A 26259-nucleotide genomic window follows, 5' to 3' on the forward strand; every position below is an offset into this window, starting at 1 on the left:
CTGTAGCCAAAATTAATTAAACCAAGTTTTTTGAAGAGGAGATTTCTTTCCCATAAATTAAATGCATTGAAAGACTAATAATAAAATCAGAACTCAATAGCACATTTAAGAACGGCCTTTTGGGGGAAAAGATTTAAGACAATCTCTAGTACAGCAGATGTGTTATTTCCACGGAGGGAAGGATATTCTGGTATAGGCTAAGGATTCCATAGGCCTGCCTGTACCTTGCGGTCTCTGGACTGGATGCGTATTCACATGTTGTCATCTATCAGGAGGTTTTAGACAAAATTTGGTTGGTTTTGTGTGTGTTGTTGGGGTTTGCTTGTAATTTTTTGGTTTGTTGTGGGTTTTTTTGTTCCTTGTTTGAGGTTTTTTTAAGCCTAAATAAATCTGGGAGCAAATACGAGGTGATATTGCAGAGACTTGCCTCATAAAACACTGAACACTCAGGTCTTGTGCACGCCTAGGTTTTTCACTGTACTTTCTTCTGTTTTCAGCCCAGTTTTACACAGGTTGAGAGAAACCAGGCCATTGTTACAGGGAGTTTTTCTATAACCCAGCAGTCACTGAATTTTTAAGGTCAGGGGCAATTTCCTGCATAACATGGAGCACAGAACCTCTCACAGGAAATCCTGCAGAAAAAGAACTAGTTAGCCTTTCCACTTAATCTCGGAAAGCTGCTGGCCCCTTAGATATGCCACAGCATGCACAGGACAGGAGTGTAAACTTGCTACTGGTTCATAGTATGGACAGGAGTGTAAACTTGCTACTGGTTCATTTCCTTGGGCAGATTTTTGCCTGGATCACAGCATCTTTGTGTTTCCAGTTCCAAAAGCATTCAGTACATCCCAAAGTGCTGTCTCCAGACTGGCCAAGATGTGCTAGTCTCCAACTTGCATGGAAGCGAGGGGCCTCCGCCACAACAGTTCACCATTACCAATCCCTTCCTGTCTCTACCCCCTTAACCACCTTTTTTCTCGTCTGTCTTTGCAGTTGCCAGTGAAGGAAACAACATGTGGACTCCTGGTCCTACCACCACCACACCAATCTCAAGCTCAAAGCCCTTCCGTACTGGAAACCAGTGGATCCTCCAGCTCCACACCCCCCTGGAAGGGTTATCCAGCACCAGACTGATCACACCAGTCCAGCCTGCGGGGTCAGGCACCAGGAGATGAGCAAGGCACCCTGGAACACACGTAACTCTTGAGCAAAAGGACGTTCACAGGTTCCTCTGAGCATCGGAAGCAACTGGACCCACAATGTGCTACCCAAGTGAGTGACTGTAGATTGTGTATATGGTTTTAGTTGTAGCCAGCGAAGTCCGCATCATTTATAGGGCAACTTACGTCCTACCGAATGCTGCTGTTCTGTCAGCACTCCCCCACCCCGAGACTGCACTATTGGGGACCTATTCTGTACATCACCTTTTCTTTAACACTGAAGGCTCAATTCAGATTATTATTTTTTATTTAAATATGTCATAAGATGCTTTATCTCTGCTGAAGACATTAGATTTTATATATATATATATATATATATATTTAGATAAACAGTTTTTATTTAAACATTTAAAATCTGGAGCTGCCTGTGCAACCATACCAGACATGAATAACATCCACAGCTCTCCTCATCTCAGTGCCCCGCTCCCTGGCCCTGCAAGGGCACCATAGGAAGAGTTCCCGTCGGTGACTCCTGTCACCTAAGGCTGAGCAATGGGACAGAAGAGAGAGTTTCACTGCACTGGATGTGCTGGTGGTGGTTGTTACAGAAAGGCCCGGGAGAACTTTGGACAGAAATACCTAGGGGCTGTAGAGTTTGCACAACATGCTAAACTCAGGCTTGCCTAGGAGGTTCACAGGTTTTTAAAATACCAAAATCCATCTGGCTGAATGGCTTTACCTGGGACCTGGTAGTGCAATCCTGCTGTGCCAGTGACATCACGTATTGTTTACATGCATATCACATCACATCACATGTATTGTCAGTGCTGATTCTCCCTCTGTCAGTATTTTCCAAGCAGGTGGCTGATGCTCCACTGTCACCGTTTCCTTTGGAACAATGCTGAGGTTCAGTGCCTGCCCATCCCCAGTCCCAGACTTTTCTCTTTTTCCTGTCTAGATGTCTCCCACAGTTTAGATACTCTGCTCCCATTTAGCACACACTTCAAACAGGTGAATGCAGCTCACACTTGTGCTTAACAAGTGGCTGCAGGTGTGCTGCAAGTAGGACTAAATCAGCAAAGAAAATGCCAAACTGGGACTGGATGTGAATTAAGTCTGGCAGCTGGCTGTCTGATTGTGGCCTAAGTTTGTTCACAGACACAGGAAGGTACCGTTAGTAGCTCTGGGGTTTATCTCCCATTCACGTCCAGGATGTGCTAGGACAGCACTGTAGTGGAGATGGTCAGTAATTCCAGGTACCAGTGAACTGGTCAGTACTCACCACAGAACCAGTCTGTGCCCAAGCAGATGGGTTCTGAGGTGACTCCTGTAACAATGTGAGCCTTTCCACTTCATCAGACTCCGCAGAACTCTTCTGCAAAGGTTGCTCTGTCACATAAAACACCTTAACAATAGCTTTAAGATTTGGCTAAACAATTAGAGCCAGAAATTTTCCTTGAGTGCCTGGGCATCCTCTGCAGAACAGCAAGTGGGTGCTAGAAATAATAAAGCAAAGCAAATCCAAAACTGTGCTTCATTTCCCACCTCGTGCCACTATTTACATGTGTAGGGGAAATACGCCTCTGTAGTCTAGGAGCCAAACACTTGGCTTTAAAGGCACATGAATTTCTGATTCCCATTAAGAAATTTCTTATTAAGCTGTTTAAAAAGAAACAAAAAACAACCTAACAATCAGTCATTCCATCTCAGAGACCAAAGAAGATTAGCCACATTTCATAAGTTGCGTTTAGTGTCAACAAAATGAAGCATTCCTGCTCGACTTCAGAGATTAGGAATTGTCCTTAACCTTAATTCTCAGGAGTCAACAATGAAAGGGAACTTCAGTGTTCTGTAGTTTGGGTAGCTCTCCCTGTTCATGACAAGCCCCAGCCCTGTTAGAGAAGCACAGCGCAGTTACAGGAGGCCAGCTTTAGCTTTTGGGCAGAGGAAGGAAATTGCTGTGGCTTTCTTTTTAACGAGGAAAGAGGGAAGGAAGCAAGGGAGGGAGAAGTGAGTCCTACCTGCAGCAGTTTCACACCAAGGGATCCCCAAATCCCTGCTCCCATGTGTTCCAGGCTGAGAGGGAAGCCAAAGCAGAGCTATGACAGCTCAGAGGAGAGGAACAGAAGGGAAAGCTGAGATACGTGCTGCTGAGGTGCTGTATAAACACATGATGGTTTGTTTCTGTACTCTAGTAGAGGTCAGAAGTTCCCCATTATTAAAGACTTAGAGTACTTTATTATACTGGTGCTGGACTATCATGCGTGTTTCCTCTATGACTCCGATTTAGGCAGGTGTGGATGTAACCAGGCTCAGAAGCTGTTTGGGCCAGTTGGTTGTTGACTTTGTGGAGCAGTGGAACAATATCTGTTATGCACACAGGAAGTGTTTCTGGAATGAGAAGTCTAGAATGAATGCATATTCCTTATATCCAAGCTGAGTGAGAACCCTCATTAAAATTAGTATTTCCGTTTTTGTAAAGAAAGGCTGTTAATAGGAAAAGATAATTAATTTTTAAAAAAAGAATACACATATTTTAGTATCCATCACACCAAATTAAGCAAGATTCCACCTCATCACTTAAGTAGATGTTCAAGTCATCAGGTATATCTTTGTGGTTCTAAACTTCAACACAAAATTAAATAGTCCCAATAAGGACAGAAGTACCTTTAAAGCCACTGATCTCTTGCACACAAAATAATTTCATGTGAATGTCTGAAAATTAGAGGACACAAACAGGAGCTGCTGTGTCTTGCCCCGACTCCCTGGTACCCACTGCCTCACGCTGTTCCTCAGGGCTGCGACGGGTCCTCCCCGGTGCTCTCCCCTTTCACAGCCCAGCAAAGAGAGAACCGCGGCGTGAGTAAACCCTACAAAGGACTGGCTGTACTCTGGGGAGCAGAGTTCCTCTCTGCACCTTCCATCCTAATTGTTTGTCTTCTCCGTTTGCTTGATTGTTTGGTAAAACAGCACTTACGATCACTTTTGCTACGTGATGTACGGGAGTATATAGTATATTTTCTTGTTATACAAGGGACAAATATAAAATAGTTTTCTGATTTCTTTCAGAAGCAAATGACTATTTTATTTTTTAAGCGCAATTGATTGTGAATCTCAGAGTATAAAAACAGATAAATAAGCCAAATATATACCTTTATGTAAATTAAGAAATAAAAGTATTTAAAACATACCTCCTGGCTCCCTTTCCTGTGTCCCCTCTCGTTCTGGCCGCGCACTCCTGTGGATGCTGCTGCAGGGCTGGTCCCGGGGACAGCTCCTGCCAGGGACACTTGGCTGGGGATGGCACAGAACCCACCTGGACACCAGCCTGCCCAGAGCTCGTTTCAAGAATAACACCAGGAGCAGGGAGGGCTGGAAGGAGCAGAGGGTGAGTGAGGGGGTCACAACCTCCTTTTCCCTTTGAATTGGCTGCCTGGAGCCAGCGGTGGCCACAGGGTCCTGCTCTGTCCCCTCTGAGGCTCCTCACTGCACAGCGATGACACATGTGACGGCTAAAAGACTGGGTTGATCTGACTCATGAAGACACCTCGTGTGGTGGCAGCTCTGGGCTGGGTGCTCAGGAATACAAGCAGGAAGGGGCCATGAAAATGTCCTGACTGCATGGCCACCTCTTTCACTCCTCATCGACTCCCAACACACTGCAACCACATCCTGTAGTCCCTGGCAAAAATGTATATGTAGTATATTAATTCAAAATAAAACTTTAAAGTTTTAACATTTAAAAATATGCTTAAGAGGACACAATATTTACCTCGCTAGCAGTTGATTCAGCCCTCTCTGTGGCTACATGTGATGACCAACACATGCAAGTCAGCAAGAAACACCTGTAGGCAGATTTTCCCCTGCCAATAAGAGCCATAAGGTGACACCATTTTCTGGGTGCTGAGGCTCCACTTGGCTGAGCAGCCCGGGACACCCCTCACAGCACAATCAGGCTGCTGGGAGAGTCACTGCCCCCAGCCAAATCAGTACCAAGCAACTGGGAACATCTGCCAACCCCAGCATGTGCTGCTCAACCCTCCCCACTAAACAGGGACCTGACTGGTTTCTCTAGTCTCTCAGCACAAAGCAGAACACCACAAACCATGATAAAACCCCATGTTGAGCCAATTTATATAACCAACCTTGGTGTTTCTGATTATAAGGAATTAATCCTTTTAGACAGTAATGTCACCATCAAGTCCTGCTGCCACTAGGACAGGTTCTGCTTTGCCTAAGAAAGGGAGAAAAGAAAAAAAACCCAAACAACTCACCATTCTGCATGCTGGACTTGCAGTGGTATTGCTGATGACAAGACCAGGCCTGTGGCTGCCCTGTCTTCCAGGTGTCTCCCAGGTACATCTTGAGCCTGTGCCAGGCTGTATTTTATTTAAGTCTGGAGCAGCTGGGAACAAGCTTGGGACTCAAGTCTTGGCAGCAAATACAACTCAGAAAAAACTGGTTTTGTTGTCCCACACTTCAAAGTAAAAGCTATTGCAGCCATTTTTTCTCTGGAAGAGGCCTGGCTGCTGCTGAGTTGATCACAGCCACTATATTTGCCACTTAGCAGTAATGCATATTGGCCACAAGTGACACATCAGTGCCAGTGCTGTACGACACTTTCCCACCCCACGGGAACATGGTCCTGGCAGTAAACCCCAGAGCTTCTCCTGCATCACCACGATCCCACCGCTACAGGGTGGCTAATTCCCCACCAGCCTCATTAGCAACATGGCTAAGCTACCATTTGTCTCGACAAACAGCAGGCAGGGATCCTGCCATGGCAGAGATTTCAAAGCCATAGACTGATCTCATCTGCAAAGAAGGGAGACAGGTGGATTTTTTAATCCCCTTTGCAGAAAAGCACATTTTACTGCCCAGCTTCACAGCTCAGCCAGCCTCCTCCCAGGCTCAATGCCCTGTCCAAACCCTCCACTAGCAATTCAGCACTGGCTCTTCTGCCAGTCATAGGCAGCAGGAAGAGTCTTAATGCACCTTGGGACCAAAAAGTCAAAGGTTAAAAGAGTTACAGCCTACACAAGCAGCAGGCACCAGACTGGGAAAGGTGGCTGACAGCCCTGCTCCTCCCAGGCCTCCCCCTGCCTGGGACACAGCCCCAGCTCCAGCAGTTGCTGCCTTGAGCTCGTTGTCCAGGGCCCGCAGCTATTTTCTTGTATTCAGAAGAACCCTTGAGCTCTTATGGCTGCCAAAGAGCCTCTGTGCACAGGACAGCTGGAAAGGCTTCATTAAAATCAAAACCTGCTCTATCCCCTAAAGCCCTAAAGGTCAAGTGATAGACAGGACATGAAATCAAGCAAAATGAAACCTTTGCAATTGTTAAAAGGCACAAATAAGAGCCTGCGAAACATGATTTGACTTGGTGGATTAGTGACTGCTTTCTATAAACTGTGCATCAAAGCCACTCTAAAGTCAGGTAATTTAACTGCAAAAAAGTTGTTACCAGAGCACAAATCGCACAATGCCTTCCAGCCTTCCTGTCCCTTTTCCCCTTGACTACTCTGCAAGTGCCGAAGACTAATCAGAACACTAGCACAGCAGCCTCCACACTGGCAAGGGGGAGGCCAAAGTCAACCCCTCCAGCTGCCACCTCTGTCAGAAGCAATGGCTGGCACAGCTGCAGCCTCCCGCTTTGTCCTTCCCCGGTCTCTTCGCTAAAGGACAGTGACAAACCGATCTGCATGGACTCTTAACCTCTGTGGCCCTGGCAGATATGCTGCCTCCATGGCCCCAGCTCACACTCAGGTGGGCTCCAGATGCTCTCCAGAGGTCCCTTCCAAACCCAAGAGCTCCTTAAAACAACTCAGCAAGCTCTATGGGGCAGAAACTCCACCAGGCTCAGCTCCCATGACACAATCAAGCTGCTGCCCCGCTGCACGTCTGAACAGACAGCCCCGTGGGCTCTAATGCTGTCCTCTCATACCTGTGTGCTCACCTTGCTTCCCACCCACCACACCTGCATGCTGTTTCTCCTCTGGTTCTGCAGGGGCAGTGGTACGAAGTCCCAGGCTGTCCTACTTACAAGCACAGAAGAAGCAAAGAAATCGTTAGTGAAGACAGTGTTCAGATTTGAAACCCCTGCTCCTCTTCAGAGCGTCTCCGGATCATTAAACATGGATGGCCCTGACCGGCTGGCCTCTTGTATGCTGCATTTGCATATTATACCAAAAGTCACCACTCGGGAGACATCTGGAGGGGTTTAGCTGGGATTGAGGTTTTAACGAGGCAATGAAACAGCTTTCAACATTAAATGGCAGAGGCAGAGCAGCATCCCCAGTGCCAACAGGCCCCTTTGAAGCAGAGACACCCTTTTTCTTGGAGACAAGACTGGCAACAACAATTGCCAAAACCTCCTGGCTGGGAACAAAGGGGTGATGGCATTCAGGAGCCTGGGGATAAATAAGCAGATGCAGCTCCAAGGAGTCACCTTCACAGACTGTAGTAAACCTGCTGGTAACAGGTGCCTTGCACAGCTGCACAGCCCCTGCTGGCCTGGCAGACCAGCAAATCAATCAACCATTTCAATTGTTTCACTGCTTTATTGATGTCCCTTGTGCCATCACCTCTCCTGCACTCAGCAGCAAACAGGCAGGAAAGGCAAGCCACGGTAGTTACTGGTGACATCTGAGTGGCCAAATTGGATATACTTGACCCCAGAATATGCATGTACAAACCCATTTAACTCCCAGGTACAAGCCCATTTAAACTCCCAGCATTTAAAAGAGTCAGCATCTTCCAGACTGGAAAAGCTGCGAGTACTGCTGGGCCTGGGCAGGACAGAAACGTGCCTTTAGGGGTTACTTCTGCACCTCCCAGAGGGCTGAACCACACAACTCAGCAGCGCCTGCGCACCTGCTGCAGCTTCCCAAGACACCCACACAAGGCTCTCACTTCTGCCTTGGGCAATTGTGGAGACAGGAGTCTGTGCTCCCAAGCACAGGCTGTTTGGCACTGCCAGAGAAGAGAGAGAGCATCTACCCGAGCCGGGAGGGTGTGTGGCCTGCTAAAGTTCCCTGTTCTCCAGCTGAACTCTCCACACAAGTCAGACCTGCAGCTTCCACGCTCAGCATCATGGAAGGTTTATTTAAGGTCATGGAGGACATAAAAACTATACTTATAAAAGATATTAAAACAGTCCTCTGAGCCTGCTAGCCATGCCAGGCCCGGGTAAGTCCATGGAGTTTACTCCTGCAGCACTGGAGCTTTATTCTCTTTTCTTTTCTTCTTTGCTTTGCCCTGCTTCTGCTGGTTGGCTTTGCCTTGCTTCTGTTGAGTCTCCTGGCTGATATTCCCCTTGGTTTTCTTTGCAGCTGGAACCTGCTCAGCTTCATTGCCTGCATCACCTTTTCTTTTCCTGTTCAGATTAGTCTTCTTCTTTTTCTTCTTCTTTTTGCCAGCTACAGCATCTGCTCCATTAACAGCTTCTTCCCTGCTCTCCACCATTGCCACTCCATTCTCCCTGATGCCTCTGTTTCGATGCTTGTGTTTGCTACCACCAGACACGAGGCCTTTCTTCTGCTTGGGTGTTTCGGTTCCCGGGGGCTGCTCCTCTGGGGCTGCTGGTTCTCCATCTTCACTAGCTACTGGTGCTACCCCATTCTCCTGGATACCTTTCTTGCGATTTTTGCGTTTCTTGGTCTCTGGCAGGAAGCCTTTTTTCTTCCGCTTAAGGGGCTCCGCATCCTTCACAGGCTTATTGGCTGTCTTCTCTTTCTTGGGCTTCCTGCAGAGAAAATGCCAAAAATCAAGAGCAACTTAGTTTACAGCCAGGGAGCAGTGTGATCTGTGCTACAGGCAATCCACAAACAGGCAGAAGCAGAAGAAAGGTGCAGGAAGCACAGGCATGCTGCAAGGATGAGCGTGATCCCTGGAGGTTGTCCTCAGTCTGCACAGGGACTGGTTAAATGAACAGCCAGAGCTGGACCAGGACTCAAGAAGTCATATAGAGACTTGAGGAAGAATCCCCATTCCACAGAAGCAGGTAACGCTGTACTTACACCTTCTCAAGTGCACCCACCTGTGGCCTCGTGCAAGGCTACTGAGACTGTGTGTGCAAGGTGACAGCCCCGGCAAGGCCTCCACTGTGCTAACAGTCACAAGAGGTTTCCAGCAAGAACCCCCAAGAGACCATTCCATTCTCATCTAGGCAGCCTTTGTACTGCTGCAAGAAAGCCACTGCTGCTGCTGTTCTCCAAGAGGGTCCATCAGCACCTTCCCCACCACCCAGTCCATGCTGCTTTGCACCAGCTCAGTCCTCTACAGACAAGACGATCAGATATCAGACATGCCTTACAATCTCTTCCCATCAAGGACCAATTCTAAGCATGTAAGCACAAGGAACAATAAGCCCAGCATTGCTGTGAACAAGCAAACCACCACATTATTTCAACTTCAACCCAAGAGCTCCATTTAACTCAAACTCCAGCCTGAGCTCAGTGCCTTGGCTTCTCTCCTCTTCCTACCTCCCCACATCAATGAGGACAAGCAGGACAGGCAGGCAGTCCCTCAGGCAAGTCAAGAAGCCAGAATGCCAAGCGTACGTACGTGTAATTCAGCCAGCGCATGACGTTCCAGTAGAGAGCGTCGAGACGTGCCGACTTCCCAATGCCTTCCGGCTGATTCAGAGCTACCAGCACTTTGTCCAACTCCGTCAAGTTCACATGCAGCTTCTGCAAGAGGCAAATACAAACAATCAGAGTGCAGAAGAGGCCCTCACAGCAGCTGGGCACAGGCCATCCTGGGATAAGGCTATGGCAGGAATAACCAATCCTGCCTCGTTTCTCCAAGCTGCTGCCCTGAGACCATTTGCAGCGGGCTTGCTTGAAAACTGGGTCTCTAGCACGAGAGGCTTGAGTCTAACAGCTGGAATTGTACTGGCATAAAAGGGACTGAAAGGTCCTTTGGTCTTCTTTCCTTTTCACTCCATGGCTGGGAAGAGGGGGAAGGAGACACATAGCTATGTACCTATCCAAAAGAAAAGCAGCAGCATTTTCAGTCTGGTTTCTTAAGAATACAGTCATGCTGCCTCTGGCTGCCTCTTCCACAACCCACTGGATAATTCCAGTAAAACCAGACAAAAAGGGGTCTCTCAAAGGCTATTCAGTTCCTGCAAGAGCCTTGGGAATAATCTCTCTCCTCCACCCACTTTCCTATTAGGTCTTCACAAAGAAACAGGCTGTGGTGTGAGTTCAGTGCTTATCAGTAGGAAACTGGTCTTCAGCAATTCTGCTGCCTGTGGTATTTTGCTCCAGTAAATAAGACCACATTGAAGACTTACTTTGTCACCTATAGAAAATCTTCTCATGTTCAGAAAAGCATTTTTTATTATGGAAAACAAAGCCTCAGAACAAAGCTTCACACCTGCTCCCAAAGCTTCTGGGTAGGTCCCAGTTTCTGGAAACTAAAAATCAGTGGAGAGGACAGAGCAATCACCTGGGACAAAACCCAGCTCGCCCTCACTGTATCCCAGGCTGTGTTTCTGCTGATAAGAAGATGTCACACATGTTTGAGGAACACTGCACAAACCCTTCAATGAGCACTTAGAGATCAGCTCACAAGAGCTATGGGTCACTTATTCAGACATGAGGGCTTTTCTGTCCTCAAATCCAGCCAGGCATTCCTTCCAGGGGTACCTTCTGTAAGAAATGAGGTGGGACATAGCGATGGAGCAGTCGCAATGTAAAATCCAAGAATGACATTTAAGAGAGGCCTTGGTGGTATTCAGAAGAATAATTTGCAGCACATCAGGTCACGCACTCACCTGCTCTGTCACATTTTTGAGGAGGAAGTTCAACAGCTCCAAGCTCTTGGCAACTTTCTCCTTCTCAGCCTTCAGGACACACACGCCAGCCATTTTCAAACTCTGCAAATTAAATGAGGAGATGGAGGAAAAGCACACATTAAATGGCGAAACAAATCACTCCTCTCAGAAGAAAGTAGAAAATGAGTAATGACTGACAGGATTAACCTGACACCGAAGTAACTCTGGAACACAAACCACACTGAATCTAGAAATGTTCAAGAGGGTACAGGGTGGAAGCTGGTAATGCCCAGGTTAATTAAGAAACAACTGGAGAAAATAAGAGCAAGCATACCACAAAGCCACAACCCTTGCTGCTCTCCTGAGTTTCTAAGCTAAAGCACAACTGGAGATGTTGTTGCCTCCTGGAGACAAAGAGGACAGGCGATATTGTCCCCTGGAAAGGCCAGGAGGCTGCCAGACAACAGACTCACCTGGGGACAACAGCTACTCAGCTGAGGAAGCTGGGATTTACACATAAAGCGCTAATGCAAAAATCCATTAACACTTACGCCTAGGAAATCCCAGTTGCCAGCACTAGAACAGGGCCTGTCAATCAAGCTTAAATTCACTGAAATGACTGAGAGAAAAATCTCATCTCTTTGTGTTTCCTTTATGTGCTGCAGGGTTTCTGAGACACTGAAAGGTCTGGCTTAGAGGAAAATCACTCCAAAGATAGGTCAAATAAAAGCCACAGTTATTTACAAGTGGAAAAGGGCAGAAAATCGCCATGAAAAGGCAGCTGGATCAAAGAGGCGGCCCAGGGGCTCAGGAGCACTGATCCTCTGCCTGCAGCTGGTCCTCACAGCCCTGCTTTCATGGTAGTTTTCTGCCCCGCTCTATTTCTGTGCGGATGCACACATCACAGTAAGCCTCACAGCTTGCATGGATTACACTAAGATGAGATAGGATTTGCAGGGACAAGCTTATTGTAGAAGTGGTGTGGCCCATCACAGCCTGTTTCTCTGGAGGAGGCTGAACTCATGGCCAAGCCCGCCTGTGCCTGGAGTTCGAACATAGAACATAGAATCATTTTGGTTGGAAGAGAACCTCAGGATCATCAAGTCCAACCACAACCTAACACACCAACGCAGCCCAGGCTCAGCATCCTCAGCATCTCAGACAACACACGTGGCTGGGAAGTCACGGCACGAAACCTGTGTCCAGCAACAGAAGGTTCTCCAGGAGATGCAGTCTTTCCCAATTAACCATCTATTACTTTTGCTCCATTCAGACTGGAAGCAATTTTAAGGATTCTGAGCAAACTGTTCTTCATCTATATCAGCATGAAGCTGGCAAATCAAGTAAAAATCCTCACAGGCACAGAGAGAAGTAAGAAATTTATTCCCCAAAGCAAGCTCTTTCAGTAATGATGCCCACAACAGAAAAAATAAGGCATACTTTCACCAGAAAAAGTGGGGAGACCAGATAACACATCTGCAGGAGCAGCAGCCTTCAAGTACAACTATTTACTGTCTGTACAGGCTCCACACCCTGGGATTACCTTTTTTAAAGAATAATGATACAGTTATTTCCTGACCAGGATGGTCCACTCAAGCCCTGTAATAGAAAGCTACCACATTCTGCTAGCTGGAATTCAAGCTGCAACTTCATCTGACTATCAATAACTTGCTAATTACTCTCTCCTGATACAGATGCAGTGCAACTCTATTCCAGAGCTGTCATTAACCTACAAGGTCATACAATTCAGCAGCTCTAAAGTCTCTCAGGTAAAATGAGAAATAAATAGAGGGTGTGTGATTTAAAAAAGAAATAAATCTTCACATGTAGGATGTAACAGCCCATGGGCCATGTAAACTGCATTTATTAGGCTTACCACAATAAGTAATAATATTTATTATTACTATAATTAGTAATAATATCAATAATGAAAACAAACCAGCCCGATTTGCATAAAAATTTTGTTTGCAATTTAAAGAACAAGATATTGCCAGGCTAACTTGTGGCTAAATTAGCTTTCAGAGAGGCTATTAAGTTGAGATCCTATTTCGGCACGTTGCGTACAAGTTCACAGTGAGACAAAACCAGTATGGATTGCCAGCTCTTCAGGATGAGGAATCAGGGCAGTACTGGGAGAAGAAGCCACAGTGAAGTCAACTGTCATTTCACCTTTTTAATACACAAACATTTTGGAATTAAGGTGGTGTTAAAAATAAATTGCATTTTGTCTTCACTGTACACGAGTGATGTCAATGACTGCATTTAAATAGTGCTGGCTTGACTCTGCCTGGTCTCGCTGCCATTCCTACTTCCCAGAATTGCCCTGGTGCTTTGAAAGGTTTGTAAAACACCCTACTGAAGTCAACAGGAAAGTCCTATAGCTCTGAACAACACCCGAGGGGCTGATTTTCAGAAGTCTGACAGCAGTTTTCAGGAAAATCAGGATACGAGCCTAGTTTGGAGTGCCCGAACAAATTAATGCAGACTTATGGAACCAAAAGGGTGGCTTGCCCAACTAGAGACGGAAGATATCACTGGTCTAGTGACATCAGTGCTGTAAGACTAAGAATTTATGTAGTAGTGTTTTGCATGAGTCTGGAAACACAAATACAGCATAAACAGCCAGAAGCAATTCAGTACAATTTAGGTGTTCTGCAAACAAATAGCTCCCTACTGAAATGGGTCGTTTTTAAACAGCTCTCAAAGATGAGGAAGGAACAAGAAAGAGGGTAGGAGTGGGTAAAGAAGGCAAAGGAGCAGCAAAGCAGCACCAGATAATTCATTCCTACAGAATCCACTATTTTCTCTAGTCTGGAGGCAGAATGGATTTGCTTTAAGGAAGCTGGATTCAGATAAAGCCTTATTATTCCTCAATAGGTGTCTTTTCTCTTTCCCTTCTGCTATAAAAGGTGTGAAAGAAATATACTCCAAAGAGCACAAAAAGTGCCAGCACCTCTGGTTGAGACAGTCAAGGCCCCTGAATTGGACTTGAGCCCAACTCCTGCTCAGATGAGTGTCACTTACTATCCTGATCTCATCACCACTGTCTCAGAGTAATTTCCCAATAGGCCGTACATGAGATGCTATCTTCACTGTCCTCCTCCCATAGCAGGGAGCATTTGCTTCCATGGGATTTGCATCAGCATGTGACATCAAAAAGAAGCTGCCTTTGGACTGCTGGCAAATCATGGGGAACTGCTCCCAAGGAATGAAATCCCAAGTGTCTTCAACAGGAGCTTGGTCCAAACCTCAAAAGTAGCTTTCCCACTTATTTGTCATAAATTCTTACTATTATACATAAGGTACCCACCATTGTCTGTACGTTATGGGTTCACACAACAGATTGCTTTGGTCTGCTCCCCTGCTCAGCTATCTGAAAGGTGAAATTATTACTGCCACCCCAATTGCGTAGGTCAACTATTTTACATGCCTACTGTGATTTCATTTGGGGAATGTATAAAATACAATCATAAAATTAAAGCAAAAGCTATTATGTAACAGATGGCAAACTGCACCACATGGTAAACATGCCTTAAAAAGAAAAGTAGTATTTCAGTCATCTGCAGCATTCTTAGGAGAGCTTCAAACACTGATTAGATTGCAAAAGACTTGCACTAGGCTGGCAAGCATCTCTATTTTACACAGCAACACTGAGGCACAAAGCAGCAGTTTTGCTCCCAGCTATGCTACAGGTCAGTGGTGGAGGGTTAAGCGAAAACCCAGAAGAACTTGTCTAACTACCTGTTCAGTGATTCTCTGCCATGTGCTGTTCAAAAACGTATCCAGCTCTGCTTTCCCCTGCCCACCAAAAGCATTACCAAGCCAAGAGGCACATAACTCAGTCCCTCAGTGCTCAAGGGAGAGAGACCATGTGGCTTATACTCAACAGTCCCACTTACATCACTTGCTGATCATTATGGTTTGCTCCCCTTTTCTGCTTTTTTTAACTCCGCTCCTTCAGTAACAGCTAGTTCCACTTTACAGGGAATCTCAGTTCCAGTTAGAGCTCAGTAATACCTGTGATGGTTAATCATGCCTGTACATCTGAGCTGTCAGCAGATCTGGGCAGGTCATTTTCCAGAAGCAAAAATGAGGAGGCGATTTTCACAGCTGGAACTGCCATCTCATCTCAAGTCAATACAGCAACACAGCTCCTGCCTCGCCCTACATGGATTCAGCTGGCAGAGATGGTTTTGTCTTGTTGTGTCAAACATGCTGCTTCCAAAAGCCTCTGGCTGTTTCTGGGGGATGGCACTCCTGGATCCAAAGTTCTCTGCTTCTAGGGTTTCTACAAGGAGAACAGCACACCCCCAGCATCTTAGCAATCAAGTGTTTTTCTTATATTCCTAATTTCTGTGCCACACATGGAGGTAACCCAAATACCGCAGGATTCAGCCTCTGTTTCACTTCTTATCGCACTTCGCAGTGCTCCTTCACCTTCACAAAGCATAAGCGAAGTTTGGTTTAGAGCACAGGAGGTGAATACCTGCAGCAATTCAGCCGTACAAGTAGTTAACCGCAGCTAGTTAACCACACAGTTCCATGCCTCAGTTTCTCAGGTAGGATTTTAGCCTAAGCTCTACTGAAACCTGCAATACAGCAAAAAGTGGTGTTTGTGCATCTAGAGCCAAAGTCAGCATCCCAGCCACTGCCCAGCTTTCCCCACAGGGGAGATGGCAAATGCTGTTGCAGGGAGCCAGGCAAAACTTCTGGAAGCTTCCACATCCACACCCACCTGCACCTCTTTCCCTTTCACAGGTACCACAGTGGGGAACACACTTAGCCCAGACTTAGAAGACACAGCAGTATATCAAGAGTGCAGAGGAGTGTTCTCCTACCAAGAGACAAGCACATTTCCTAGCTGGAAGTTTGAACACTATTTAATATTTACGCATTCCCAGCACGTCCCTCAGCCTGTTTCATTGTTCAAAACAAACAGCCCTTCCCCTCCGTGGGATCAGCCTGACAGATCCATCACTGCTCCCTGAGCTGGAGAAACCCAGCCAACCTGCATTCTTTCCGCATGCTGTGCTATCTCCGTCCTTCCCCCTCCTCCCCCATAACAGACTTGATGCTGACGGATAAATGTGCAGATTCATGGCTGAATACAGTGCCAAGTGCCTGGATCTGCAAAACACATACCTGCACCCACCCTGCACGACCTTACACCCCCTGGCACAGCCCGAGATTGTCAAGGTAAACTCTCTTCTCCAGCCGCAAATAGTTCAGCAAAATTTCCACTCTACTGAATGTCCACAGGCACAAGGAGAAAGTGCTGAAGAGGTCTGGGCTCAGTGTGCTGACGGCTTCCACGCTGCCTCCGAAAGCTAAAGCCCTGCCCTGGCTCCATGCTGCACACAGGGTCCCAGAGCAAAGACACAACCTGGTGTTTTGCTGCTGTTGTGGCTCAGGTCCCTGTGGTGGACCCGCACCCAGAAGGGCCCCAGAAAGTGAAGGGCCCCATTACCTGGGGACAAGATGTCCCATGTCAACATACAGGTGAGCTAAGCAGTTTGCTATGTAGAGGCTAATAACAAACTGACAACCAAATGAGATATTATCCAACGTAAGCACCCTCACTTCACCTGTAATTACTCTTACACCTCCTAAGAGGTAAGAGCTAAGCCAGCATCATTCTCCCCCATTTTACAGGGGCTCAGAGAGGCCAGGTAACATCACTGAGTCACACAGACCATGACAGAGCCAGGAATGAACCCCGGGCTTCCCAAAACCTAGACAAGCCACCCTCAAATACTTCCTTTCATGACAACATTCACTATACAATAGAAGAACCCAAGATGAACAGCCCAGCAGCTGCTGCCAAGAGCACTAAAAGGAGGAAAGAAAGCACCGACAATCCCTCCTCCCTCCATTCCCACTCACTAAATTTCTGAAGAGCGAAAGTATAAATGTTCAAAATCTTTTTCCTTGCATCTCTCACAGAAACAAGTTAGTGAGAAATGCTCACAAAAGGAAGGGAACCACCAAGCTTCTTCTTGTCCCTGACTGAGAAGAAAGGTAGGAAACTAAACAGATCCGCATGCTGAAGGGTATAACTAAAGGGCATTTTTTGCAATGTTTATTTTGGCTGTTATTAGAAGGAGGAGCCCAAAATTCAGAAGCCATTCTCACAGAAAATGTCAATGCTTACCCAAGTTTAAAGATCTGACTTTTTTTTCCATAGATCATGTGAAAATGCAGCAGGGAAAAACCATACGGGACAGCTGAGGGAACAGAGGAGAATGAATTCTCCACAGAGACATCCAGTACTCTGAAAGCACGTCAAAGATATCAGTTAAATCACCACTGGCCTCATTTTACAAGCTAAGAGGCTGAGAAAGGGCAATGAATTAAGAATTTATAACGATGGACAGATAAAAGTTCAGGCAATCTTGAAGAAAAAAGAATGAACAATGGCTTTTTTAGAGATTTGATGAAGTCACTGTTAATAATTTATCTCCCTACAAATTAAGACACCGATAATCAAACGTGATGCCCTTCAGAAATACACTGGAAGCCTATATAGTATATCCCTCTCTGCCCTCCCACATTGAGTAGCTCCAGCTAGTTCTTTTAAATCCCCACCTGAACAACACAATAGCAATAAAACCCTCTAATGCCGTACAATAAAAGTCTTCAGAGAGCATATAGTAACTTTTAAATTATAAGAGTCTTGGAAAAGAGGTCTTGGGTTATCCTACATGGGAGGAGGCATCACATGTGTCTCATTAGGATTATGTGTATACTTATCCGAAAGTCTCCAATACTGGTAATCTGGAAAGCTTTGGTCATTCAATGAATTTAGGTATCAGATTCAGTGAGTGTTTTTACATTCCAGGAACCCATTTTGGTTTCAAATAGCCAACCTGAACACTATGTGCTCTGCCCATCCCTTACAACACCGACAAGACAAGCAAAGGAAGAAACAGTAGCAGGCCCTTCCTATGCTGCACTTATTGCAGAAGAGAGACCAAGGAAACCCTCAGGAAACTGCTGTGTACAAGCCAGAGAAAGTAGTTTTATCAAGAGCTTTCTGAGGGTTGTTTTGTTTTGAGGTTGCTCAGCTGTGAAAATGCATGTTTTCTAGAATATTCCTCAAAATCCTTTCCCACTTCCTCCTGACTTTCAGCAAAGTTGGGAGTTACACAAAGCACCTCATTTCAGGAGGGCAAGTCAGTCCCTGGGAAAGGGATGACACAAAAAGGTAATGGAACTATGTATTCAGATCCTGGAACTTCCTGCACCAAATCTGTCAGTGAAGTTACTGAAAAATCAGCAGGGCTTCGAGATCACTCTGAAGCCAAGCAATTCTGTAACACGTCAGAAAGAAAACAGGAATACATCTAACAAGGGGAACAAACACGAAAATGTGTCCACAATGACAACTGGGAGAGCTGAAAGATCAAACTGAGAGGCGCTTGATAGAATCAAAAGGACAGTGTGTGAGCCCAGCAGCAACCCTGCAGAGAACCCTCACCAAAACTGCGACAGTTCCTGTGTGAAATGGGGAACTTGGGCCTCTGGGGTTCTGCCACTGGCCTGATGGCGTGATCTGGCAGCATGAACTCACAACCACCAGCATCCTCCTTTAGATAACGTGGGGACAGAGATTGCTTCCCAACACACTGGGGTGTTCTGAAGCCAAGTTAAGAAACAGACTGTGCGCAAGAAAGGTCCCTGGGATATCTCAGGAGACCCAAGTTTGACTCTTGGCTTAGCTCCCAGCCAAGCGTGTCATCTGTAAAACAGGGTGAACTACTTTAGTAAACCAAATAACATCAGCCCTTTGGTTTCTGCAAAATAGTTTCTTCATTACATCAACAACTCACTGGTTTGAACTTCCTTTGTAAAGTGCTTTGAGACCTACTGATAAAAGAACAAAGCTCTGGAAGAGGAAGAAGTCTCTCAGATGCTTTAGCATCTCAGGTGAGCTCTGTCATCTACAACATGAAGCAACTCTTATTTCTTTATACTGTAAACACAACCTAGTTATCTGGACTCCCAACATTAGAATAAACCTGAACAACTGTTGCAAGGTTCTGCTTTGTGTAAAGTAACTATTTAGGACTTGGGAGTCCAAAACTCTGCCAAAGCTCTTTCTCCGCTTCCACATCTTTGCGGTCCCAGGACTTGCAGACACGGCTTTCAGCACAGGTTACCCAGCAGAACAAGGCAAGAGCACCAAGAGCAAGCAGGGCTCTCACAAGAACAAGTCAACTCCAAAGCAGGATGTCAAGACTTCCCTCACTGTCAGTAAGGAGATGGCAAACATGAACCCCTCATTACTGCAATACATGTTTTATAAGCATGCTTAAACATTTTGGGAACAAATAAGGTCAAGTTAGCTTATGTAAGCGCAAGAGCCATTGCCTCGCAGCAGCCAGAGCTGCTATTTCAGGAAGCTGTCTCTTCACTTAAAGCTCCTGGCCGCTGATTCTCCCTCATCTGCCTCTTCGTTTTGCACACATAATTCAATGATATCCAAGACCGCAATTTTCTCACATTGCTTTGTCCTAGTTCCAGCACATATCACTGCCTAAAACCATCCCAGGCTCCCTGCTCCTCACCAAGTGATCCGCAGGTATGCAATGCAAACACTTCAGGCAAGACAGGATGAGAAATCAGGCACCAAGATTATAGTCAGTTAAAGACTTGGCCCTCCCAGGTTATTTCAGACTTCTCCCTGGGTCAAAGAAAGGTATAAAATTCTGCATTATCATACTTTCCTTTTTAAAAAGCTATTTGTGAGGGCTGGAGGCAGGAATGGCTACTGACAACAAATGCAGACCTTTCAAATAGAGGCAGGGTAATAAAACATCATTTTCCACAGCATCACGAATTACAGCTCTCAGTCCAGGTTCTCATGTGTAAGCACTCGCGTGCCAACATCTGCCTACTTATATACTCGCCTCCAAAATCATGGCTGACCTAGAATGTCCCACCAAAACAAGTCTCAGTGAGAATGGATGCGACTGAGCTGCAGGAGAAGCCCCCGGTTCTGCAAATGCCCTCCCCGCCCTCCCCACCCTCCAGCTAAGCAGAGGGGTGCAGGGACACCAGTGACACAAAGGGCTGTCATTTAGGCCAAGCTTCTGCATAACACAGTCCAAGAAAACTCACAGCATAATTTCAACATCAAGCCTGTAACTCCTACCCAACCTGCAGTCTCCAACCACACAGTCTCCACCTGGCAATTCAGAGCTAATAAACTCTTCAGCAAGTTATTTTACTGGTGGATTACTCTCTTTGACAAATACATACTTTCTGTAGATTCTAAATTTGCTTTGCTTCCAGCCTCTGATTTCTGCTACAAGGGATTTTCACCACCACCAAAAGAGATCAGTCATGATATGAGTATTGTTTTACTACACCATAGAGCCACTGCACGTTTTTGCAGCTATTACTCAGAGAAATGAGCATTTCTGCACCACCGAAAGGACACAGAATAGCTTTTGCAGCCTTAAAAAGTTTTGCAGCACAAGTATCAGCCTTTGGTTATGAATCAAAACTGCTATATGATATACAAAGTCCTTGATCCCTCCTAATTACAGCAACATTTAAAGATGCGCAGCTGCCCGAGCTCCAAGGAGCGATACCAGCACTGCGCTAGTGCAAGGCGAGAGCAGGAGGGAGACAAAACCCAGTACACATATGTCCACCAACAGAACACTCTAAAATGTTATATCAGGGCTTTTTCAGGCCAAAAAGAGAACAGGCCTATATACCACTGCTAGTTAATAGTACGGGAGGTCTCCTGCCCGCAGCATGTACCTTGGGCAGCCCAAACAAACTGACAATATTTCCCAGGAATTTTTCTTTAAACGCAGATGACCACAGAAATGAGAGGCACTGAGGAAGCTCTGGTAGTAAAGCTCATTAAAAAACTGGATGGGTTGCAAGATGCTTAACTTTCCCTGACAAGAACAACATAAAGGGATTGTAAATGTTTGTGGCTTCCCAGTGAATCACCAAGTCTTGCAGGTATCCAGCTGCAAAAGAGAAACATGGAGATGACCCACTTGGGAGGAGGGCATGTTTTATGTAGCTGGAAAATAAAATCATACCTAACTCCACCCATTGGATTCCTGATGTAATCATTAAATAGAAGCTATTTAATGAAACCCAAGATAACCTGCTTGCTCAAGAATTATAAGCAGCACCTCTGAATTATTTAGTTTAAACCTGCTTAGATTTTGTCCCTCCTCAACAAAAGAAAACAGAACTAATTGTTCTGTTCCAATATGGTAAATTATAGAATGGCTTAAATTGCCATGTAACCAGCATTTAAGGAAGTCCATGAAGAATGAAAGCTACACTTAAAAAGACGTCAATACTACAGTTACGTAGGAACACCAAGACTGGAATCTCCCGTGTCATCAAGTTTAGTCACCACATCATAACATTTATTTGGCTGTTTGGTTCCCCTCACGTTAATCCACAAGAATATAAGTGAATGGCACTTGCTTCTTCAGTCTTCTGTCCCATAGATCACCTCCTACATAATAGCTGCACCCAAAAATTGTCTTCAGGTATAATCCACGCTTGGCATTGAGAATCAGGAGCCCTGCAGTTTCTGTGTCACCATTTTTTACATACAAATTATTTTCCAATGTATTCTAAGGTTTCTCTGATAAACAATATTGACAAGGGAGTCCGGTCCAGGAAGGAGTCAGAAGTCTAGTGGACCTCAGCTTTCTCTCTTTGGCCCTGAAGATCATGCAAATACAGAAATACCTTAACATCTTCAGACATTAAGTTGACGTTCACAATACCTTCCAATTCAAAAGTAATTTTTTAAAACCAGCTTAAATTAACCTGAATGACCATATTCCATAAAACCCAAACTCTGTCTCTTGGATTCACACATTGGCACTGCTGAGCTGTAGCAGACACATTTCTCATTTCTTGCATTCTGTGAAAATACACCCGAACAGTGGTGTTACAAGAACGCTGTAGTCCTGGTGGACACCTCTCAGAGCTGGTGTGAGCAGGCACAACCCGAGCGCTGAGCACAGCTGCAAACTCCAGCTCCGAGAATGAGCATCACAGCGGTAAAAGCAGCACCCATTAGGCGCTATCTATACACTGAACATGTTGAAGCTTGTTACCTCTGTCACTTGGCTGATGCTTTCTCTGATCAATTCCTCCCACTCCTCCTCCGTCACGAAGAGCTTCAGTTCACGAAGTAGCAGAACCTTCTGGAGAAGCAAACAAGCCTGGGCCTGAAAGAGAAAAGAGATGTGAAACTCTGCACTCTCTAGGGATGATATCAGCAATGCAAATACTGCGCTGAAGCAGAGCTAAGCACAGTGTCCAGGGAATGCTATGTTACAGATGCTGCATATCCTCAACAACATCCATGTCGCTCTGTTAGAAAACATTCTCTAAACCCTGACAGAGTCATTCCTCAGGAGACAGGGTGGTGAGTTTTGGTTGAGTGTACATACTTAAAAGTGAAGGTCAAAGGGATGGGATCATGCTGCTTCTAGATTTAGGCATTAATATCTAAAACATGCTTCAGGTAGCTGCTATGAGTGCATCACCTTCAGTCTCCAGAAATCTTCAGGCAGCGCTTTGTGTGACTCTACCATGCCCTGATGAATGCAGCAGGCACAAATAAACAAAAATAAAAGCTGGCCGGTTAGCAAATGCTTCATTGCAAAGGAACCCGAGATGGAAACTGCTGTTCAGAGCAGCCCTCAGCCTTGCCCTGGAGTCAAACTTGCTCATTAAGCCTTTACATTAACACAGCAATGGAAAGAGTAGCCACTAGAAAAACAACAATAATCTGCAATCTTCTTATAAGCCCTTTTCTATTCCATAATTCCTATTTTAAGGCTTTCTTAGGTACGAGAAAACCGCAGCAATAACAAAATCCAGTCACAGAAATGTACAGAATACACTAATGAGGATTAGTGCAAATAGTCTAGAGGATTTAAAGGGAAAATTTTGTAGCAGCATGGACTTACTGAGCAAATTCTACCCACAAATAAAGAAAAAACATTGCCTCTAGCTGCCACCACACAGACCGAAATTAAATGTAGGTATAAATACCAAAAATCGTTGAGAATTGCATCAAGAGTTAATTTTGTCCAAAGAAAGCAAGGGCTGCCCTTTTTTAACCACACATTGCAGCTGAAAGCAGCCTATAGAAAACAATCAGGCAGAGTTTGTAAAACTCTTTATCAAAGACACCATTGAGATCAAAAGCCTAAGAGGCCTAAAATAAAATTTAAAAAAAAGGAGGTAGCCTGGTGATACCCTACCCGGCCTCCACAGACCCCTTGGGTCCAAAGGAAGCAACCTGGAAAACACATGGCAGGAGGCTAAAAACTGGCCATATGGTGGCCACATTTTGTTTCTGCAGCATTTTTAGGGAACTATTTACTGAAGAATACAAAGTGAGGGAAGAGAAGAAATCCCATGATCTCCTGAGAGCAGTCAGACCATCCAAAGTTGTAGGCAGTGGAACAGAACACCCCACAAGCTCAAGGAGGTCTGTGTCTCCTATACAACATACTCCAGGCTTCTGGGAGGGACAGGACACTGAACAGAGGTGACCCATTGGATAGTTCCAGCACATGTATTTGTGTCACAACAGACTAATGTCACACATCTACGTAAGTTTACCTCCAGTTTGCACCACTCTGGCAAACAAACAGAATTATCCAAATAGAGCGAGCTTTCACCCACGCACAGAAATCCTGTTCTTCACTCGAGGGAGAAAATGTGGCAGGGAACCAACAAGACTACGTCAAAAGATTTATGTTGACTTAATGAGAGAGCGCACCCTAATGCCATGTTCGAGGCAGGCAAGCTTACATATTCCTCCTAATTATGGGGAGGCTGTGTCTTACAGAACAAATTATGGCATGTCTGCATGCATGTACCAAATGTAGTGGAAAGTCACTTCAGTGCAATTGCAAAGACAACGTGACCCTCGGAGCAGATGAAAGGCCACAATTCATCCCGAAAGGCTCAGGCAGGGTCATAAACCTCAAGGCACCATCTCTTCTTTGACAATTATAAAAGTGTTCATACTGCAAGTGGGTGCAAAGCACAGAGAAGGGTTCTGTTAAACTATCCTGATAGTACCTCAGGACTACAGATTTACTCAAGAGGTGAACAGAGGACCAGAGGCAACAGTGAGAAGGGCCTGCTCAGGAATCGTACCAGTCAGCAGCGGGTGGAAGCCCTGCAAGTCAATGAGGAAAAGAACTGGAAAGAAATCAAAGCCGAACAAGGAGCTCTGGAGACCTGAGACTGACAGAACAGATCCTGAACGGGACCCAGGTCTCAGTACGCACTAAGCTTGAAAATTATTTTAAAAGAAAGGAAAAACAGAACACTGAACATTCCTTCTGTGTGTCATAAATGAAGAAGTCAAAACAGCCAGTCATCTGAGAATCCCGGCTGGTGCTATCAGTCTTTAGTAATTTTGTCACACTCATAGCTTTCATGCCTCCAGCCTGTACATGACATTGAAGCAAAGAGAAAATGTTTTGAGTTTCATGTAATGAAAACATTGCTTTTGCCGTACTCAACACAATCCTGTGTTTCCTGATTGTTTTCTAACCAAATGATAGTTTAGTACTAAGCATGAACAACTTTGCTCATCTGAAAGAACAAAAATAAAGAATTTACTTGCTGGTTGAAATCAAATTTGCCTTCAGAACATCTCAGTCAGAGTGCAAACGTGACACTAATAATTACAAGGTCCTCAGTGCCCAGTACCATGCTATGCTGTAGTTCAAGGTTATCATATTCATCACAGAGTTAGCGACTCTTCTATTCCTAGAGCTAGTTATTAACACGTATAGCCTATTTTTCCGGAGCAAACTTCAGAGTTAAATAGCAAAAGTTAAACCACAGGGAGAGGAACTGACATGAGCAAAGTCAGCCAGAAAAATGAGGGGCAGAAGCAAAACTAAAACCCAGTTCTTCAATCCCAGTCCAAGGGTAAACCCAATAAGAAATCGCACTTCCCACTCCTCCCGCTAATGCCATCCCATCTCAGCAAAACAGGAGGGACACCAAGCTTCTCCTTCAGAAAGAAGTGCAAACATCACATCTCAATCACAGCATCTATCAGCATGTGAAAAAGGATCCTGGATGGAAGTCATCAGAAGATTGCTTAACAAGTAAATGTGGTCAGAGAAATGTGGTCTAGCAACCAGGACCATACAGCAGCCACATTGCCTTGAAAGAAACAGTCCTCAGCAATGGCTTTTCAGCCACAGATTCATCTGTCAGGGCTGAGAAATGTCAAACCACTGGCTAGAAAGGGCATGATACAGGGACCAGCTGCATGTTCTACCATCACATCACAGACTAGCAGTAAACTGAAGTTTGGAAAGTACTCCCACAAAATCTAGCACAGAGCTGGGCTCAACAACTACCCAGTTCTGTCCCTCTCCCTCCTGCCCTCTCCAGCATCACCGATATTTTTTGAATGTCTTACAACCATTTGGCAATTTTGGAGGCTGCCAGAACAACACTGTTTCCAGGAATATCATAGAGGATTCTCTGCATTTTCTCAGTGCCAAATCAAGCCTGCTGTGTTCATGACAGCCCTACAATAGAGCCAAGTATTATCAGCACTTCACAAATGCACAAAAATAGCAGAAGACTCAAGAGCCCCAGCTACCAAACTCCAGGCCAGTTCAGAAGAGGAAGTCTTCACCCCCCACATGCACAATCTTGGAAAGGAGAACATGTCAGAATAGTTACAAGAAGTTGATAGCCACATTAGAGCTTTTTATTAAGGGCAGAGGAAAATGCTGCAGTCCATTCTGTGCCCAGTAGCCATTCAGCTGCCTAATCAAAACATTTTTCTCCTTAATGTCACTTTTTAAAAAGAAAGATCATAAAATAATACAAAAATAAACAAAAGTGAAGTCTATTCAAGCAAGGATAGTACATACATACATACACTCCCACATATATCTATCAACCATGTCACTCTATGAGGCAGAAATGCTCATTATCAGTCCATGTGGGAGAAGAGAACAAACAATAACAAACTGCAGTGCTGACCCTGTGATTTCCTGCCAGCTTTGTTTATTCCTTTCTTATCTACAATGATAACACAAAACACCACCCAGTATAAACAGTCAAGATTTCTTATTTCTTTCTGAAATAGTGAATGTGCTCACTGCAGTAACCGAGATGTGCTGGTAATTCCCAGATGTGCACATCTACCTTATTTAGATGCTGAAAAGGAGCGCAAGCTGGCGAGGCTGCTGGGTTTTACAACCTGCCTTTACCCTTTGCAGTAAAGGACAAGACATGCAGCCTGACTATTTGAAATGGTAAGGAACA

At 45.3% G+C, this 26259-nt stretch overlaps 2 protein-coding genes across 4 annotated transcripts in view; one reads left to right on the plus strand and one right to left on the minus strand.

The window, feature by feature from the left end:
- LOC102091424 (sphingosine-1-phosphate transporter SPNS2) overlaps positions 1–4350 on the plus strand; it is a 122870-nt gene extending 118520 nt beyond the window's left edge. For all 3 annotated transcript variants that reach the window (XR_010467277.1, XR_010467276.1, XM_065036503.1), the window contains one exon: positions 994–4350. The gene's annotated coding sequence lies outside the window, so the exon portion shown is untranslated. The remainder of the gene's footprint in view (positions 1–993) is intronic.
- A 3891-nt stretch (positions 4351–8241) lies between these two features.
- MYBBP1A (MYB binding protein 1a) overlaps positions 8242–26259 on the minus strand; it is a 53023-nt gene continuing 35005 nt past the window's right edge. The window contains 4 exon segments of the mRNA XM_065036487.1: positions 8242–8901; positions 9723–9847; positions 10939–11040; positions 22047–22160. Coding sequence (XP_064892559.1) covers positions 8361–8901; positions 9723–9847; positions 10939–11040; positions 22047–22160 — 882 coding nt within the window. The 3' untranslated portion in view covers positions 8242–8360.

The sequence above is a fragment of the Columba livia genome, chromosome 20 (genome assembly GCF_036013475.1).
Source record: "Columba livia isolate bColLiv1 breed racing homer chromosome 20, bColLiv1.pat.W.v2, whole genome shotgun sequence".
Lineage (NCBI taxonomy): Eukaryota > Metazoa > Chordata > Aves > Columbiformes > Columbidae > Columba > Columba livia.